General features: G+C 44.3%; 1 protein-coding gene across 1 annotated transcript; it reads right to left on the bottom strand.

The window, feature by feature from the left end:
* Positions 1 to 12,213: 12,213 nt before the first annotated feature.
* On the bottom strand, positions 12,214 to 14,157 carry APLNR (apelin receptor). Its single transcript, XM_066603747.1, has 2 exons — positions 12,974 to 14,157; positions 12,214 to 12,884 (listed from the first exon to the last, which is right to left on the bottom strand). Exons 1-2 carry the CDS (start codon positions 14,060 to 14,062, stop codon positions 12,867 to 12,869), a joined length of 1,107 nt encoding a protein of 368 aa, XP_066459844.1. The 5' UTR covers positions 14,063 to 14,157; the 3' UTR covers positions 12,214 to 12,866.
* Positions 14,158 to 17,343: the final 3,186 nt, after the last annotated feature.

The following is a 17,343-nucleotide window of genomic DNA, read 5'->3' as shown; positions in this document are numbered from 1 at the left end:
GTCTGTCACTCAAACCATCAAGTAACAGGCTCTGGACAATATCAAAAAACAACAATTGCACAAAATGGCTAAAATCTAATGCATTCACTGCAGTATAAAAGTACAAGTATGGGCTCAACAGCTTCGTTGATATCAATAAAACATTGACCAAACTATCTGTTATCTGCACAACCTCTGCCGGATCATGGCGACGCAGAAGATAAGTGAGCTTTATCTTGTGAGTGGATGATAAAGTTATCTGAAGACATTTGTTTTATAGGACATTAAGGCTGGGTTCACACAGGGTAGATTTGCTGCGGTTTTGCCGCGGTTTTTCCGTTGCGGTTTTGCCGCAGAACTGCTTCTGCAGCAAAACCGCTTCAAAGGTTAATTTGGGCTTGCAGATTTTGCTGCAAATTTTCGTGCAGAAAAATCCACAAGCGTTTTTTCCCGCAGCGCTTTTTGTCGCGTATTTGGTGCGGTTTTGGCTGCGTCCATAGAGGTCTATGGACAGAAAAGCGCTGCGGAAAAGACCAAAGAATGAACATGCTGCATCTTTTATGCTGGGTTCACACAGGGCAGATTTGCTGCGGTTTTGCCACGGATTGCCGTTGCATATCCGCACTGCGGCAAAACCGCTGCGTTTGCAGTGCAATGCAGTGCAAATGAGATTTGCCAAAAAGCTGTTCTCACAGGACGGATTTTTTCCGCACAGCCGCAGTGCAGAAATGCAACTGCGTTGCGGTTTTAAAAGATGCAGCATGTTCATTCTTTGGTCTTTTCCGCAGCGCTTTTTTGTCCATAGACCTCTATGGACGCAGCCAAAACCGCACCAAATACGCGACAAAAAGTAAAAAAGTGCTGCGGAAAAAAACGCTTGCGGATTTTTCTGCACGAAAATCCACAACAAAATCCGCAAGCCCAAATTAACGTTTGAAGCGGTTTTGCCGCAGAAGCAGTTCTTCTGCGGCAAAACCACAGCAAATCTGCCCTGTGTGAACCCAGCCTTAAAACCGCGCCGCAGTTGCATTTCCGCACTGCGGCTGTGCGGAAAAAATCCGTCCTGTGAGAACAGCTGTTTGGCAAATCTCATTTGTGCTGCATTGCACTGCAAACGCAGCGGTTTTGCGGTAGTGCGGATATGCAACGGCAATCCGCGGCAAAACCGCATCAAATCTGCCCTGTGTGAACCCAGGCTTAGATCGCTTTCACAGCGTATTTGCATTCTGCTTTTGGTCTGTGTTTTGCGGAGATAATGTAAATTTAGGAATTTATTTACTTGGGCAGATTTCTGCTGGTCATGTTTTAGAAATGTAACATGTGCTACTTTTGTCTGCTTTTTTATAAAATTATAATATTATAGTCTATTCATTATTGAGAAGACAGGCTGGTTTGGGGAGGATGGGGTGGAAAACATAGCCATCAACTTAACAAGCATTTGGCCAACAGCTATCCAAGGTCTATGGTCACCTTTAAAATTCTTGGTTGGTTTGACAGAAATCCGCAGGACAAAATTTGAGAATGAATATTTTGAAAGTTTGTGAACTTTTGACATTTGAAACCTATAGTTATAGAAACATCAGTGAAAGGTTATAGCACTCCTCTTCACCTGACAGCACTCTGTACTGTGCGCTCCTGGACCCACCACCTCAGGGGAGATAATGCTACTTATGTTTTTAGCTAGTTAAAAGCATTTCTGAACAGTTTGCTGGCAGCATTTTGTAGCCTGGCAGCTGGTCAATTATAACTTCTCTTCCACTTATGACTAAGGATTCGTTCACATCAGTATAGGAAGTTCCGTTTGGTTCCCACCTTCAGGGGGTGCCGTTTTTGTGCTCCACAAACAGAGTGGGAAAACGGAACCCCCATATGCTGATGTAAACCAGATGATCTTGCACTTTAGTCGAAAGTTGATCAAAGCAAATGATTTCGACCCAAAAAATTGTTCATCAGGTGCAACAAGAAACGATCGTTTTAGCCAACTGTTGCACAGTTTTGAAAGTAGTCGTCCGTGTTTCAAATCTTCATCCTATAGTCAGTAGTGCTTCCATGTACAATATATGGTGCAGCCAGCCACCAACAAGAACACTCATTCCATGGAAGAACATTTCCACAGTGAGAGATTACTCATCCTTCGCCTTTGTCATTGACTATATGCGGTATGGCCAGTTTGAACAACTTTTACTACCATTATGGACTAAATGTGTACTGTTTGATGCATATTTTAATGCGGATTTTGGTGCAGAATTCATCTCCTCATTGAAAGAGGTGAAATCTGTATCGCAAATCTGCTTCAGCTATTTAACACGCTGCGGATTTAAATTCCACACCATGTGTCAGTTTCTGCACGGATATTGGGTGAATTTCCTTGGCAGCGTGTAAACAATATTTTGAAAATCTCATTCACATTGCTGCTTCTGTAAGCTCCTTCACACAAGTATATTTGTGCACGCAAAATTTGCATGTGTAATACGCAGAGAATATAACCCATTGATTGCAATGAACATATCTGGACCTTATTATGCTAAATAGCCTTTTAAGGGCTCAGTCACAGGGGTGCATCGGCACCCGTACACCGGCGCCCATGCGCCCGTGTGACTGACAGTTAGAAGACGGCCGTACCTGAAGACGGCCATCTCTCTCCAGCGCTGATCATAGAACACATGACCGGCAATGAAGCTGGTCACATGTTCTTCCTCCCGGCACTGCAGAGAGACGGCCATCTTCAGGTACATCCGTCTGCTGGCTGCAGTAACACGGGCGCCGATGTGCCCATGTGACTGAGGCCTAAATCAGGATGAGGGCATGTTGTGCCTGCATATGGACAGGCCCTGCGTGCGCAAAAAAGTACAGTACAATGCGCAGACTCGCGCGTAAATCAACCTTGTTCATAGCACAAATATGTTATGCTGAAGCGTACACATTTGTGCATATACTTGTGTGAGGGAGCCCTAAATGCTGCCCCGTGTGGACATATCATTAGTCCTGTGTCACACAATCATATGCATATTTGTGTGCGCAAGTGCATTTTTTATTTCAAGTCTTACACATTTGCGTGTGCAAAAAAGCACACACCAATACTCACAGCCATTGAAATGGCCAGTTAGTGTAATGAGTTCAAGATGTGTTCTTTTCTGCACAAATGTGGAAGAAAATAGAGCGCACTGCATTTTATTAGCAGCATGCCAAATATGTGCTGGTGCACAAACTCATTGAAATAAATGGGTTCTATTTTCTGCGTTTTGCGACACAGGCCGTATGGCTATCAGTATGATTTCAGGTGCTAAATGTTTCTTTTTCGTGTGTTTATTTGGCTTTTTCTCCCTATCTGTCACTAGGAGGCAGAAAAACATCTGGGATTTATCTGAGTGAGTGATAGATAAGGAGATAAGGAGCTGGAGGAGGATGACACTTGTGGAAGAAGAGCCACTCTATAACTATTACACACATCAGAAGTGCACAGAAGCAGACATTGCAGCCTACTATTGCTATTGAAGAGCAGAACTGATGTATTTTGTGCAGTAGCTACATACTTCATCCTCCAAACAGGAAAATGGTTAATATGCCTGGAGGGCCACAGAGAAGCACAGAATAACATGATGTTAAAATGGAATAGGCTTAAGGCTCTGATATTTTAGCTATTTTTCAGCATGGAGGACTGAGGACATTAGTAACACATTAGTATTTTAATACTGTTTTGACGATAGACTGTGACGATTCCATACATGTGAGTGTACTTTGTAAACTTCATGCACATGCTGCAGGAATAGTCTCAATTTCCGATGGCAAGCAGATATACGTATATTAGAAAGTTGCAGAACATTTCTAGATTATGCAAACTCATAGGCTATCAAAGTTTTCATCTCAGATGGTTGCATACATGTGGCTTTCCTGTGACATCCTTGTTGTGTGCATTTTCCTGCTGGAAATTGGCTCTTGGAAGCCCTGCAGTGAAAGGAACACATATGGATGTCCTGAACATATTGCTGAGCTGTCATTGTCCTTCGTACCACTATATGGGGTGACCAACTGTCATATGCAATGGTCCCCCAGGCCATCACACCAGCAGTGGGGGACAGTGTGCCGCTCCACTGCAAAGGCAGGATTGAAGTGCTCACTCCTAGGTCTACAGACATGAACACGACCATTGTCAGTGCCGAAGCAAAACCGGGATTCATCACTGAAGACAACTCGGTTCCACTTCATGGCAGTCCAGTTTAGTCATTCATAACAGCACTGCAAACAGAGGCAATGGTGGATGGGTGTGAAAGATACCATGAGACCAAACGTCCTTCAGCCAAGCATCTGGAAATGGTTCTGACAGACACAGGGGTGTAATGATGGTGCCACCTGTCTCTGGATGGTGAACAACAAAACAGTTGGAGCTGCTCGTGCTTGCTGGATGGTCGGATGATCCTCTCTGTTGATGGTCTGTCAAAGGTGTCCTCAGCCTGGTCACTTTGCATGCATGCCCTCACACATCCACTGGTCCCAACCCCAGTGTCTGGTCAGGACGGCCCAGATGGCGGGCAATTTGTCAATATGACCATCCATTTTCTCACATTCCAATAATGTTCCCCCTCTGAAATTCTGTTAACTGGAAAAAAGCTCTTGGATTACATCATAGAGGCATCAACAAGCTCTACACAAGCAGAAAAAGGAGGTCACTACACACAAGGAGCCTCTTAGAGCCTTTTTTGGCCATCGGTGGAACCACTTTTAGGGCCTCAGGAGACAAGACCGTTCATCTAATCACACAACTCTAATCATTTACATATCTGCCTGAGATGTAACTGCATGCTGAGTTTTGCAGCAAAACAACAACTTCTAGGTGCTTGATTTTTTAAAATGAGTATATTTACATATAATACTTCACTACTAGAAAAGGGGTTTTGAGGCTGTCGGACTGTAACCTGAAAAATGGCCACCTGGCAGTGAGTAGTCACTTCTCTTCCCTAAGTACTAAGGAACAGATTAAATAAAAGGAACATGAGAAGTTTGAATGATCTCTTATAGGTAATTCATATACTACCTGTAAATTCAATCTGCATGAAAGTTTCAATTTCTAATGTTAACAAATAAGTAACAGCTAGCTGAAATAAAGGGAAATACCATTGTTTGTGTGTATATTTATAAATAGTTAAGACTTTGTTTTAAATGAACTATTTCCTTGTGCATTGGAAGGGAAATGTATCAATGTCTGAGTGACCTTCGGGTGATATGACCTCACCTATCACTTCTCCCTTATTATGATGATGGAACAGTGACTTTTAATGTCACCATAATTCACAACAAGGGATTCATTATGCTGTGTAATAAATCATAGACCATAATGAATGCATACATAATGCATACATGCTTCAATAATACATGAATGCACATCTGTCATCTATCTATCTATCTATCTATCTATCCATCCATACAATATATGGCCTTAAATCCTATTTAATTTCCTGCTTATTTAAATATAACCATTTACCTGGTAAGTTTTACATATAAATAGCCTGCACATATAAATAAGCCTGGGGTTTCTGGTAATGCCTTGCAGGATTAGATCCATGTATTGTTGCCCATACTCGGTCACCATCTTCATAACTGCTTAGTGTTATTGTGTCTTAATATTAGGAATTAAGAGGATAAACTTTAATGGATTGAAGTCCAAGTTTCCAATCCTAACTGGACATTTTGGTCTCCTCTGTATCCAATTCCAACCACGTACTGTGGAGCTTCTTATCTCTGTATTGTAAATTTCAGTCCGAACACAAAACAATAGTTTTTTTTATATCAAATTAGTTCTAGTTGTAGTTTGTGGCTCAGTAAAACCTATTAGAATATCAAAACACTGAAAAGAGTTATTGCAAAGCAAGAGTGCAGTACCTTGTGTAAATGGAAATGTCTATTATGCTTTGCCTATTGTGATTGAGCCCTATAGGTAGCGCATACACTGGGAACCTAACATAACCATAGGGCTTCATTGACTTGACAGAAGCCAGAGGATTGTTCTTTTGGCCCCTGTTGGGGTGATATGCATTGGCATGCCTTTCTTCAACTCTAAGAAAGTACAGCAGACTGCACTTTTCTATACAGAAAGCCACAGCAAAAAAATGTATCTCATGCCATATTCTTTTTTTTGACATTGGGACTTCATGCCCAACAATATGCCACTGTATAGGCCTATAGAGTGGCATACAGCAGAGCCTTCCATTGGAGGTATGGAATAGTATATGGGAAATCTGACTGACATTTACCTGAAACAGAAGGTTTTGACTCAAAGTGCACAGAACTTTAGTGACTCAGGACCACATTTTTAAACTATTGTCTATAGTTTAGATAGTCTTAAAGGGATTTATAGGCTGTGTCTTCACACAGCAAAAAGCGCCTGTTGCTGCAACATTACCCACCCGCGGCAACCCGCGGCAACCAGCGGCCGAATGTTCTTGCTGACAATATTGGCAAGATTGTGCAGCTCCTGGCTGCCGCAGCTGGGTGCAGTTCAAGCACAAGTGATTTTTGCTGTGTGAAAACAAAGCCTTAGTCCTCATGTCCACGGGCCCGCATGTTTTTCATATGCAAAATCCTGCAGCGGATTCCACTTGGCCCGTAGCAATGAGGCCAGAAAATACATTATACTCACCTGTCCGGACGCTGCGGGGCTCTCCTCTGTGGCGGCCGAATCCTCTTTCTTCTGCACAGCGGATGTGCTCGAGACGCCGGTGGCGTGCCGGGTGAATGCGCCGTGCGGTCTTTTTTTCTTTTTTAAACTTCTGCTTTCCCGCTGTGTCTGTACCGCAGATCCAGAGGGCTTCCATTGGCTTTAATGGGAGCCGTCCCGCCGCAAATAAATGGAGCATGCTGCAGTTGTTTTCCCACGCGTGCGATCCGCACGCCGGGAAAAATAACATCCGCAGGTATTTAATTACCTGCGAGTTCCCAATGATTCTCTATGTGGATGTGGATCACGCATGTGGGAGACCCACGCGGTTTTTAAAATTACATTTTTGCCGTGGACATAAGGCCTTAAGGTGTATTTACAGTACAGGATAGTCCAAACATATAGAGGCATTTGAATAAATGGAAAATTGTGACATGTTGCTAAGGGGAAGGGGAAAACCTGAGAGGGGCGGAGTCCAATATGGCAGCCATTTTGAAAGCCGCCATCTTGGAACCAAGGTTATATTTCCAAATGGGAAGTGGTGCATGTGACATATGAATCTGATAGAATTTGATGAGAAATCGAAATCTGTGCATAAATGCCATGTACCTTTATTCTTGGCAAAGTTATTAACACTTTTTGGGGAAAACAACCAGTCACCACTAATTGTTCGCGCTTGTGCAGAATGTTTAGACAGCCAGGTCATGGCTGAGAATCGCTAACTTGTCAATCAGCGCTTCACATTCCTATGAAACACTGAGTGAGGAGTGTTTAGACGTAACGAGGAGTGAGCGAACCAGCGATGATTATTATGTAGGATGAAACTGAGCGACTAATGAAAGTGCCTGATGGCTCGCGTTTAGATGAAATGATTATCGCACACTTTTGTTCGTTTAATCGTATTTTCAGCAACAATCATTACGTGTAAATGGGCTATTAGTCCTTCCGGGCAGGGTGCTCCCTCCCGCTGTAGTTTAGTCCTATTCTCCAGTTGCACAGCGCCTTGTAATTTATGGTGCTTTAAGAATAAATAATAATAATAATCTAATGGATTCCGAAGGGCTGGGCAATTAGGGCATCACTGAGGGATTAAGGTGATGATTGTTTTGCACAAGGAAGTGGGGGACGGAGAACCAGCAGATGGTTTATCACAAGGTAGAAGTAAACATGATAGCAAATGGCAAGGAAGGGCCACCTCCCCCAGACAGCAAAACTTTACATATCTGACAATATCCAGAGCCCTACAATGGGAGCAGAAAGATAGGGCTGACAGATAAAGTCATAGGTTACAGACATCTTCTGTTATTCGCAGTATGCCCTCAGCAGACGAAAGGTTATCTACTGTGAAGACAGCAATAAAGCATCTCAGACTTTCTGAACTGTGCGTACTATTATAGCGTGCAAAGTACATATGCAGGGGAGCATGCTGCAATAAGTGTGTATATATTATATGTGTATATATATATATATATATATATATACGCATACTAATAACACTCATGGTAAAAAAAAAAAATCAAGCATCTACAAGGAGTTGTCAGGCTGGAATGAGACTGTGTGATTGCCAACTGTGCAATGGCGATGGGTGGTCTGTTAGGGTGCCGACCATTGAAATTCACTACAATGACTCAGGTACTAAACTCCCTGGGGATCAGCATAATTTCTGTCCTCTCCCCACATGTTAATCTCGCAGCCACATCTCCATCTGTAACAAAGGGAAAATTGACAATAACTTTGTCAGGAATAAAGGTACGTCACATGTAAGCACAAATGTAGATTCTCCATCTAATTCTCTGTCAGATACGTATATCACAAGCGCCACTTTCCATTTGAAAATATTGATTTGGTTTGAAAATGGTGGCTTTCAAAATGACCGCCATGTTGGACAGCTTCTCCTGACAGATTTGCTGTCTTCCCTTTCTGTAAAACAATTCACTGATATCTTAATATCCCAGCTATGTCAGGGTGCTTCACACACAGGGCTTTTTTACAGTTTTTTGAGTCAAAGCTACGTAGGGATCCAGCAGGAAGAAGTATAAGGCTAGGTTCACATGGGACGGATTTCCAACAGAATTCCTGCAGTGTGGCCGCACCCAAAAAGCCTAAGAATTCCGCCGGAAAAGCACAGCTTCAAAACCTGCGGCACTTAGCCGCGAGTTTTGGAGCGGCTTTGCCGCATGCTTTTCCGGTGCGGACAGCTCTCCCATAGAGAGGAGTAAGGCCGCAATGGAAAAAAAAAAGAAGTGACATGTTGTGTCTCGAGAATCCGCTAATGCCGATTTGCCGCAACGGATTGTCCGCCCCGTGTGGACAAGATTTTTGACAAATCTTGTCCACATGGCTGGCTATATGCGGGATTAGCGGCCGCAGCGAAATTCCGCGGCAAATCCACCCTGTATGAACCCAGCCTTAAACCTTCTTTTATATTTCCCATATTTCTTAAATCCACTTTTGGCTTTGGCCCAAAAATAGCATGAAAAACTGCCACAGAAGCCTGTGTTTCAAACTACCCTTAAGGGTGCATTTACACGACCGTATATCGGCTGGCTTTTCATGCCCAGCCGATATACGGCGTCTAGAGATGAGCGAGTATACTCGCTAAAGGCAATTGCTCGAGCGAGCATTGCCTTTAGCGAGTACCTGCCCGCTCGAGACTGAAGGTTCGGGTGCCAGCGGCGGGCAGGGAGCTGCGGGGGAGAGCAGGGAGGAACGGAGGGGAGATCTCTCTCACTCTCTCCCCCCCCCCGCTCCCTCCTGCTGACTGCCGCTACTCACCACTCCCCCGCGCAGGCACCCGAACCTTTAGTCTCGAGCGGGCAGGTACTCGCTAAAGGCAATGCTCGCTTGAGCAATTGCCTTTAGTAAGTATACTCGCTCATCTCTAACGGCGACTCTCTCTGCAGGGGGAGGAGGCTGGAAGAGCCAGGAGCAGTGCTTTGAGCTCCCGCCCCCTCTCTGCCTCCTCCCCGCCCCTCTGCACTATTTTCAATGAGGGGAGACGGGACGGGGGCGGAGCTAATTCCCAGAAAGGGCGGCTTCAGACGAGCGTGTTTGCGTGCAAAAAACGCAGAGAATAGAACCCATTGTTTTCAATTTGCTTTTGCATGCGCATTTTGCACGAGCAAATAAAACCAGCAACATTACCTATTTATGTGTGCATTTCTGTACCTAAGGCACCATAGGAGTCCACGGGGGTGCGCAAATGCGTACCCGATCTTGATAACACCGGGATTTGATAACACCGGGACTAATTAGGCTGCGCAGCCTTTTCAATCATGGCACAGGTGTGTCCCATGCCGATGTTAATGGTTCCCAGCAGTGCAGAAAGTATAGTACACAGCACAGAAACGTGCAAAATAGTGCATACTTCATTGCGCTATCACGAGCTTAGCTGCACCTAGGTTTATGTGAAGGAGCCCTAAATCTATAACTTTAATAATGCAGCTCTGGTTGCAAACTGCGAGCATATGTTAAAGAGCTTTACTAAGGTTTCCAGAGAAATCCATGAGTCTTTATTGTACCTCCTTATACCACTTTTTTTCATGGAATTGCGCAGGGTATTGCATATTTGTGCATGCAGTTGCACACCTCCCACAGATTTTTATGGGGTCCCTTGGTGGGCAAATACACACAAAAATACAGTGTACAAATGCGCAAGAAATGCGCATACAGAATCAGGAACTGAGAACTCAGTATATTGCGCGCACAAAAGCGCACACAAATATGTCCGTGTGAAGGAGCCCTTAGGGCCTTTTCACACATGTGGAATATTTCTGCAGGACTCACTGAAAGGTTCAGAAAATTCTGCACCAAATCCCCATGGATACATGCGAGTTATGGAGCAGAAATCGGCAGCAGTAAAAAGAGCTGCATTTTTAGGAGAGTCTTGCGGAAATATTCTGCACATGTAAAAGTTCCTTTATGTATTTACTTTATAATTAATTAATGGAGTAAAGGCTTCGACAGGCGAGCGTTTTATGCAATATGCTCGCTCCAGTGCAATTTTTTTTGCACGGTAAACAAGTGTATTTTGCGCTCATGCCTGTGCAGATACTGAGCGTATTTACACAGTCATCGGTCATTCACGTGGGCAGGGAAATTACCCCGCTCTGATTTAAAATGGGTAATAAATAGAGATGAGCGAGCAAAGGCAGATACTCGAGCGAGCATCGCACTTCTCGAGTAACTGCATGCTCGTCCGAGCAAATGCAGGGGGGGCAGCTGTGGGGGGAGTGGAGGGGAGCGAGTGGGAGAGTGAGAGAGATCTGTCTTTCTCTCTCTCCCCCCGGCTCCCTCCCGCCCCCCCCCCCCCCCCCCCGCATTTGCTTGGACAATTATGCAGTTACTCGAGAAGAGCGATGCTCGCTCGAGTATCTGCCTTTACCGAGCGTGCTCGCTTATCTCTAGTAATAAGCCTAATGCATGCCAGTGATCGTGGGTATGCGCATCCCCCTCTTTGCCCCCCCCCCCTCGACGACCTTCGGCCGGGAAAGGGGCGGGGCAGGAGCTTAGCAACTAGCTCCCACCCCCTTACATTGCAAACAGCCGGCAATTGGCAGAGCAGAGGGAACGGGGTGGGTGTTTAGCAGTCAACCTGCTAAATTCCCTCCCACATCCCTTCGCTGGCAGCTACCATTGGCTCCCATAGAAGTCTATGCAGCGACCACCATCGGCTCCTATAGAAGTCTATGCAGCGACTGACGTATTTCAGCCAGGAAGATAATTCCTGAACTATCTTTCCTGGCCGCCTAAAAGCTCCCGGCCGAAGTGCACTATCTTGCCCGGGCGGGAGCTTTTATGCGGCGCAAAATCGCCTGTCTGATCTGATGTATTGGAATCCAATACATCAGACGGTAGCGTATATCGGCCAGCCGTGAAAACGGCTGCCGATATATGCTTGTGTAAATAAAACCTCAAACTGTGAGAACACCACAGACCCCTAGGGAATGCTCTCAGTTTAATAAATGCAGCATTCCTTGAAAACTGCATGAATTTCATAAAATATATATAAATATGAATAGTATTGTCATTTTCTGACACTTGCTATATATCATTGTCCATTGAAATCAGTGTGATGAAAAGAAAGAATATTAAGGAATAGAGATGAGCGAGTATACTCGCTAAGGCACATTACTCGAGCGAGTAGTGCCTTAGCCGAGTATCTCCCCGCTCGTCTCTAAAGATTTGGGGGCCGGCGCCGGTGACAGGTGAGTTGCGGCGGGGAGCGGGGGGAGAGAGGGATCTCCCCTCCGTTCCTCCCTGCTCTCCCCCGCCGCTCTCTGTCCCCCGCCGGCCCCCGAATCTTTAGAGACAAGCGGGGAGATACTCGGCTAAGGCACTACTCGCTCGAGTAATGTGCCTTAGCGAGTATACTCGCTCATCTCTATTAAGGAATAGAAACCTGCCCTGCAATCCATTGTCATCAGGAAGTCTTGATAACTTCCTAAATGCCTGTAGATGTATTGTCATAGTTGGCTATATAAGTAAGGACATTTTTCCACATTATGGCTTTGACTCTTGTGTTAGGGTTTACAAAGGATTATTGCAAAATCTCTTATTTACAAAACAACTCGGACACGCTGTTTACTTTCTAAACTGAAGAAGTTTATTGCAACATTTTACAAAAGTATACCAAACATGTAAAAAGATGCCCCTCTCCGAGGGGATACGTTATCATTATTTATATACAAACATACAAGATCCAAGAGCAACACACCACATGAGTGAAGAGAACAGCAATGGACTTTTGCTCTGCAAGGAATTGCTTCTTTCTTATACACAGAAGGGTTGGAGATGATGATTAACCCATTTAACTCCCCCATATTCACATCATTTCTAGAAAGAAGTGGGTGCAGCATTGGAAGACATTGCCGAACATTAAGTATACAACTCTTCATAAACAATTAACATGTGTGTTAGATAAAAGCTCTATATTATTATGGAAGTGCTAGAACATGCCGTATTTTAAACAGTCTTCAAAATAAACCACTAAATATTGTGATATGCAATGACCAGATTGATACTGTATATGTTATCAAAGTAGTATAGTTTACAGTTACAATTGTCCCACCAAGATATAGCATATCTTGCTCCATCCAGCCAGCTCCTCTGTACCACAGAGAGAGATTGAGCAAGTCTTTGATGACATAAAGAGACAGTACTGTTGTTTTCCAAGCAGACCGTCTCCAGTAAAGTCTTCCAGGCTCCAGTGTAAGATATGGCGGTTTTCTCTAAATCAGCAGTGTTCCCAGCACTGAAAGATAAAGTTCAATTAGCCACACAGACTCAAAGAACGGTTGTCTCTCCCTCCCGTCTATCAGGTGTCCATTTCCCCAATTATACCTTAGTTGCTAAAGAGTGAATTTCAGATTTCTGCGTTTGAGCACTCAGACTGGAGGAGGTATTGCTGATTTGTTTTTGGATGGTCTTATTAAGTCCAAAAAAAAAAAAACATTGAGAGCGGAAGCGAAGATCAAAAAAGGCATAGAGAAAAGGGTTAAGACAGCTGTTGATATACGCCAAACATGTAGCATATGGATGCAGGCTGACGATCACGTTCTGTGCGTTGCAAGAGAGATCCAGGTAGCCCATCAGGTCCAGGAAGTGGATGGTTTTGACTATATGAAATGGTAGCCAGCAAATAGCAAACACAACAACAAGTGTAGTTATGATCTTTAGAAGCCTCTTCTTCTTCTGTTCTTCCTTCTTGAGGTTTTGGAAATGCATGGTGACTTTGCATCCAATGAAACAGTAGAAGATGGTCATGAGGAGAAGTGGAAGCAGAAAGCCTGGTAATGTGGTCATAATGCTGAGACCTCCTATCCAAAGTTTTTCATTTACCTTCTTGGAGACAATACTGAAGTCCAGGTCACAGAGCGTGCGGTTGTTTTCAACACGTGTATCACGTAGAATCAGGCTTGGAAGGGCCAGCAATCCTGAGAGCAGCCAGATAACTGTCAAGGATATAATCATAGTTGAACGGGAACGCAGGTTGGCACTGGACAAAGAATGAACAATGGCCAAGTATCTGTCAAAACTGAGGCAGGTGAGGCAGAATACGCTGGCAAACATGTTGAGCAATACAAGGTAACTGCTGATCTTGCATAGGGCAGAACCAAAAGGCCAGTGGAAACCAAGAGCGGTGTATGTCGCCCACAAAGGCAAGGTAACAACAAATGCCAAGTCGGCAAGGGCAAGATTACCTATGTAAGTGTCCGCGGATCTCCTTTTAGGTTTAGCTTTCCACACCGTGAAGATTACTACTCCATTTCCAGACAGTCCCAAGACAAAAACCAGCATATAAAATACTGGCAGCAAGGAGTAGGACAAGTCCCAGTCTGACTCAATACATGAAGCATCTGAATCATTCATGTAGTCATAGTTGTAGTCATGGCCGTAGTCATCATATTCCATCTCTGTACGGTTGTGCATTGCTAAGATCAGTTCAGTCCTATGAAATTATTCTTCAGACAGTAAGCTCCTGGTGTGCTGTCTGTATCTGCTCTGACCTGAGATATGAAAACTGCCTCCACTCAAGGTCTTTAAAGAATCCCCTGAACTCCCCACCCCCAGAAAGACAAATTAAAGGCAAAAGGCCACCCACTGACATCAATCAGGAGTCTATCCACATTATTTCAGCTCCACCCCTACCATTCCCTGGATGCTGACCCTCCCTCACTGTCTTCACCCCCCTTTTCCTTCTGTACTGTGTACCACCAGCTATGCAGTCTGCCCTAGGAAGCATGTAATATAATTCTAAACAAATATTATTAAGCCACAGCTCAAGAAATTAATCCTAAAAGAATTAAATTCATATTTTTTTTGTACAGAGAAAACCTGTTGTACAGTCACTGTCCAGAATATACTGTATATATAGACTCTGCTAAATAGTATCATTGTAGAGCAGTGTGTGTGTGCTAGGTGCTTCCTATGTCGTTTCATTGTGATGTGATACAAATATATTTGGCAAAAAAAAAATCAAAGCTAATAAAATGCAGCTGCCTTATTAGAGTCAACATGTATCAAGTCAACAAGTATCAGAGTCAACATGTAGCGTCAAGTTATTTACATGCAGGATACAAGAGAACAGGATATCTAGCAAATGTAACAGCTAGTATAGACTAGAATTGTGCTGACTGTGAAGAGCAAGGATGGACATGTTTACATTGGGCTTTTCCTTTGCATCATGAAATAATTCTGTGTCTCTACGCTGGACATGGCAATCCTGTTTACATCCTCAAAATATTCTCAAGGCACTTACATAGCACGATTATCTTTAAACCTCCTTCCCACGGACGGATTTCCGCCGCGTATTACGCGGCGGAAATCCGCTGCGTTGCCCGCAGCTATTAGGTTCTATTGAACCTAATAGCTCAATGCTTATGGTGCGGAATTCCACCGCGGTATTCCGCACCGTAAAATCTCCCGTCCTCACCCGCGGCATGCTCTATTTGCAGTCAATGTAAGCCGTCCGTTCACGCTATCTTCCGCTGTAGCACAGCGGAAGATAGCGTGAAATCGCCTCTGAGCCTACCGCCGGCGCGCCATATGACACAGCCGGCCGCGTCATGTGATGCTGTGTGCGTGTTATGTGACGTGGCCGGCGTGTCACATGACGCTGCGGCGCGTCACACCGAAGCGTCATGCGGGACCCAGGACGCCGGATCCGCAGGTAAGTATGAGGTCTCTGGGGGGCGCCGTGACTGGCTCCGCCCCGGAATTCTGCAGCGGAGCCCGTCACGGCCGTGTGCAGCCAGCCTTAGATCGAGGGGTTTGCACAATTATTGTTAGGTGTAACGTGTTCAGCGACCGAACGATGAGCACTAAATTGTTTGTCTGCTGCAAATACTTTCCTGTAAACAGGCGTTGTAACGATTTGCTGCTTGAGGGCTTAAACAGATAGGCGTGATTTAGACCCGTCATGTGGCTGTGAAAATCATGGACGACGAAACAAAACTATTGATTTCAGTGGTTTTGTTTTCACTATAAGGTTTCTCATGAGTTTTAATTACACGTGAAAAAAGGTAGGACTTGCCCTCTCTTTTTTGCACATAGTTAATATTACATGTGAGAAAAATAGGGCAAGACCTATCTTCCCACTTTTTATCTCAAACTCACGAGCCATGGCACTGAATTTGAATAGTCAAAAAAAAAACCCCCTAGTGCATGCGCTAATATGTTCTGTAGCGACGAGCGTATTAGCACATGCGCCCATGTGTTTTTGCCCTGGAGCAGTGGCAGAAGGGTTGACTATAGATACGGTTATGATCTAATGAGCGATCGAAACTACCAATTATTGTTCAGTGTAAATGCATGCCAAGCGTACGATATACAATCGCTACTTCTGCGCGGGGTTGCACGCGTGTTCCAATTTATCTCACCGTGTGCAAAAAGAGATTGTCCTATATGGCCATAATAGGTCACTTTGATGTGAGATTAAAGTGGCTTCCCAGAAAGAAGAAATTTGATAGAGAACCAGGCTAGGTTATTGAGGTTTTTCTCAATTACAACTTCCTGATATTCGCCTCTGCAGTGCATCTTCACATAAGGTGTATTAAAACGCTCTAAAAACTACAATGCACATCACATGGGCAGTTTTGGCGCAGTTTATCATAAAATTGGAGTGTATAGGTGGAAAATGTCCTCAAAATGTCACACCTAAAGCCTCCTGAGGTTTATTACATAAAATCACCATGGGGGTAAAATCTACTAAAATAGGAATGAAGTGGAGAGATTTCTCAATGCTGGTGCTGCATCTGAGGGGTGCAACAGTGTCCTCCTCCATGCATAGTGTGCCATATTCATCAGCTTGATTCACACTTTGCCAACGAACATGTTGCAGGGGTTTAAAAATGAATATTAAACACCACTAAAGCCCAATATAAAGTGCAGCCTAAGGCCACTCCCACACACGGCGTTAGTAAAACGTTGCGATTTTGATCGTGGTGTTTTACCGCAATTCTTATTGGCAGTTTTGAACGCAGTTTACTGCATTCAACAGTGTTTTTTAATGCACCCTATCCTTCTGATGGGTAATGAAATGTGTTAAAACCTGCCAAAATAGAGCAGATGGTGCTCGAAAATTGCAAGGCCCCATTGAAATTAATGGAAACGTTGTACCGCGATTAGCGTGGCATACGAATTGCCACAATAATTGCGGTAAAAAGGCCATGTAACAGTGGCCTAATGGTGCCTTCACATGGTATGGAATATTCCGCAATGCACTACGGGATATTTCGCTGTCTAAATCTGCACCAAAATCCACAAGTCTAAATGCTGATTTTGATATAGAATTGCCAGCTGACTTCTTCCATTTTTAGTTCTGCATCGAAATCCATACGTTAGACATGCAGATCTTTTCTCATGGCGAATATTCCGCAGCATCCTGTGGAATATTCTGTCTTGTGTAAAAGTGTCCTTTTACAGGAACCTCACTACCTGAATAGTGCAGGGCACTGGTATGGCAGAGCCGGCACAGAGGGACGTGGATGATCAGTCTAGCACCCCATTTATCATTGCCTTAAAGAGGCTCTCTAACCAAATGATGCAAATGAGGAGTCTGCCACTCCGAGCAGCGGGCCAAGCTCTAAGAATACTTTTCTATATCTGACGGCCACCTGGTGGATGATTTCGGTCCTTGCCGCCAGTAAACATCTAGCACACTTGCAGCAGACAAACAGTCATCTGTCTAGCATAGAAAAAGGAGGCAGAAG

Source organism: Eleutherodactylus coqui, chromosome 5 (assembly GCF_035609145.1).
Source record: "Eleutherodactylus coqui strain aEleCoq1 chromosome 5, aEleCoq1.hap1, whole genome shotgun sequence".
Taxonomy (NCBI): domain Eukaryota; kingdom Metazoa; phylum Chordata; class Amphibia; order Anura; family Eleutherodactylidae; genus Eleutherodactylus; species Eleutherodactylus coqui.
The sequence above is the reverse complement of the archived record's forward strand: the minus strand, read 5'-3'. Positions and strand labels throughout refer to the sequence as shown.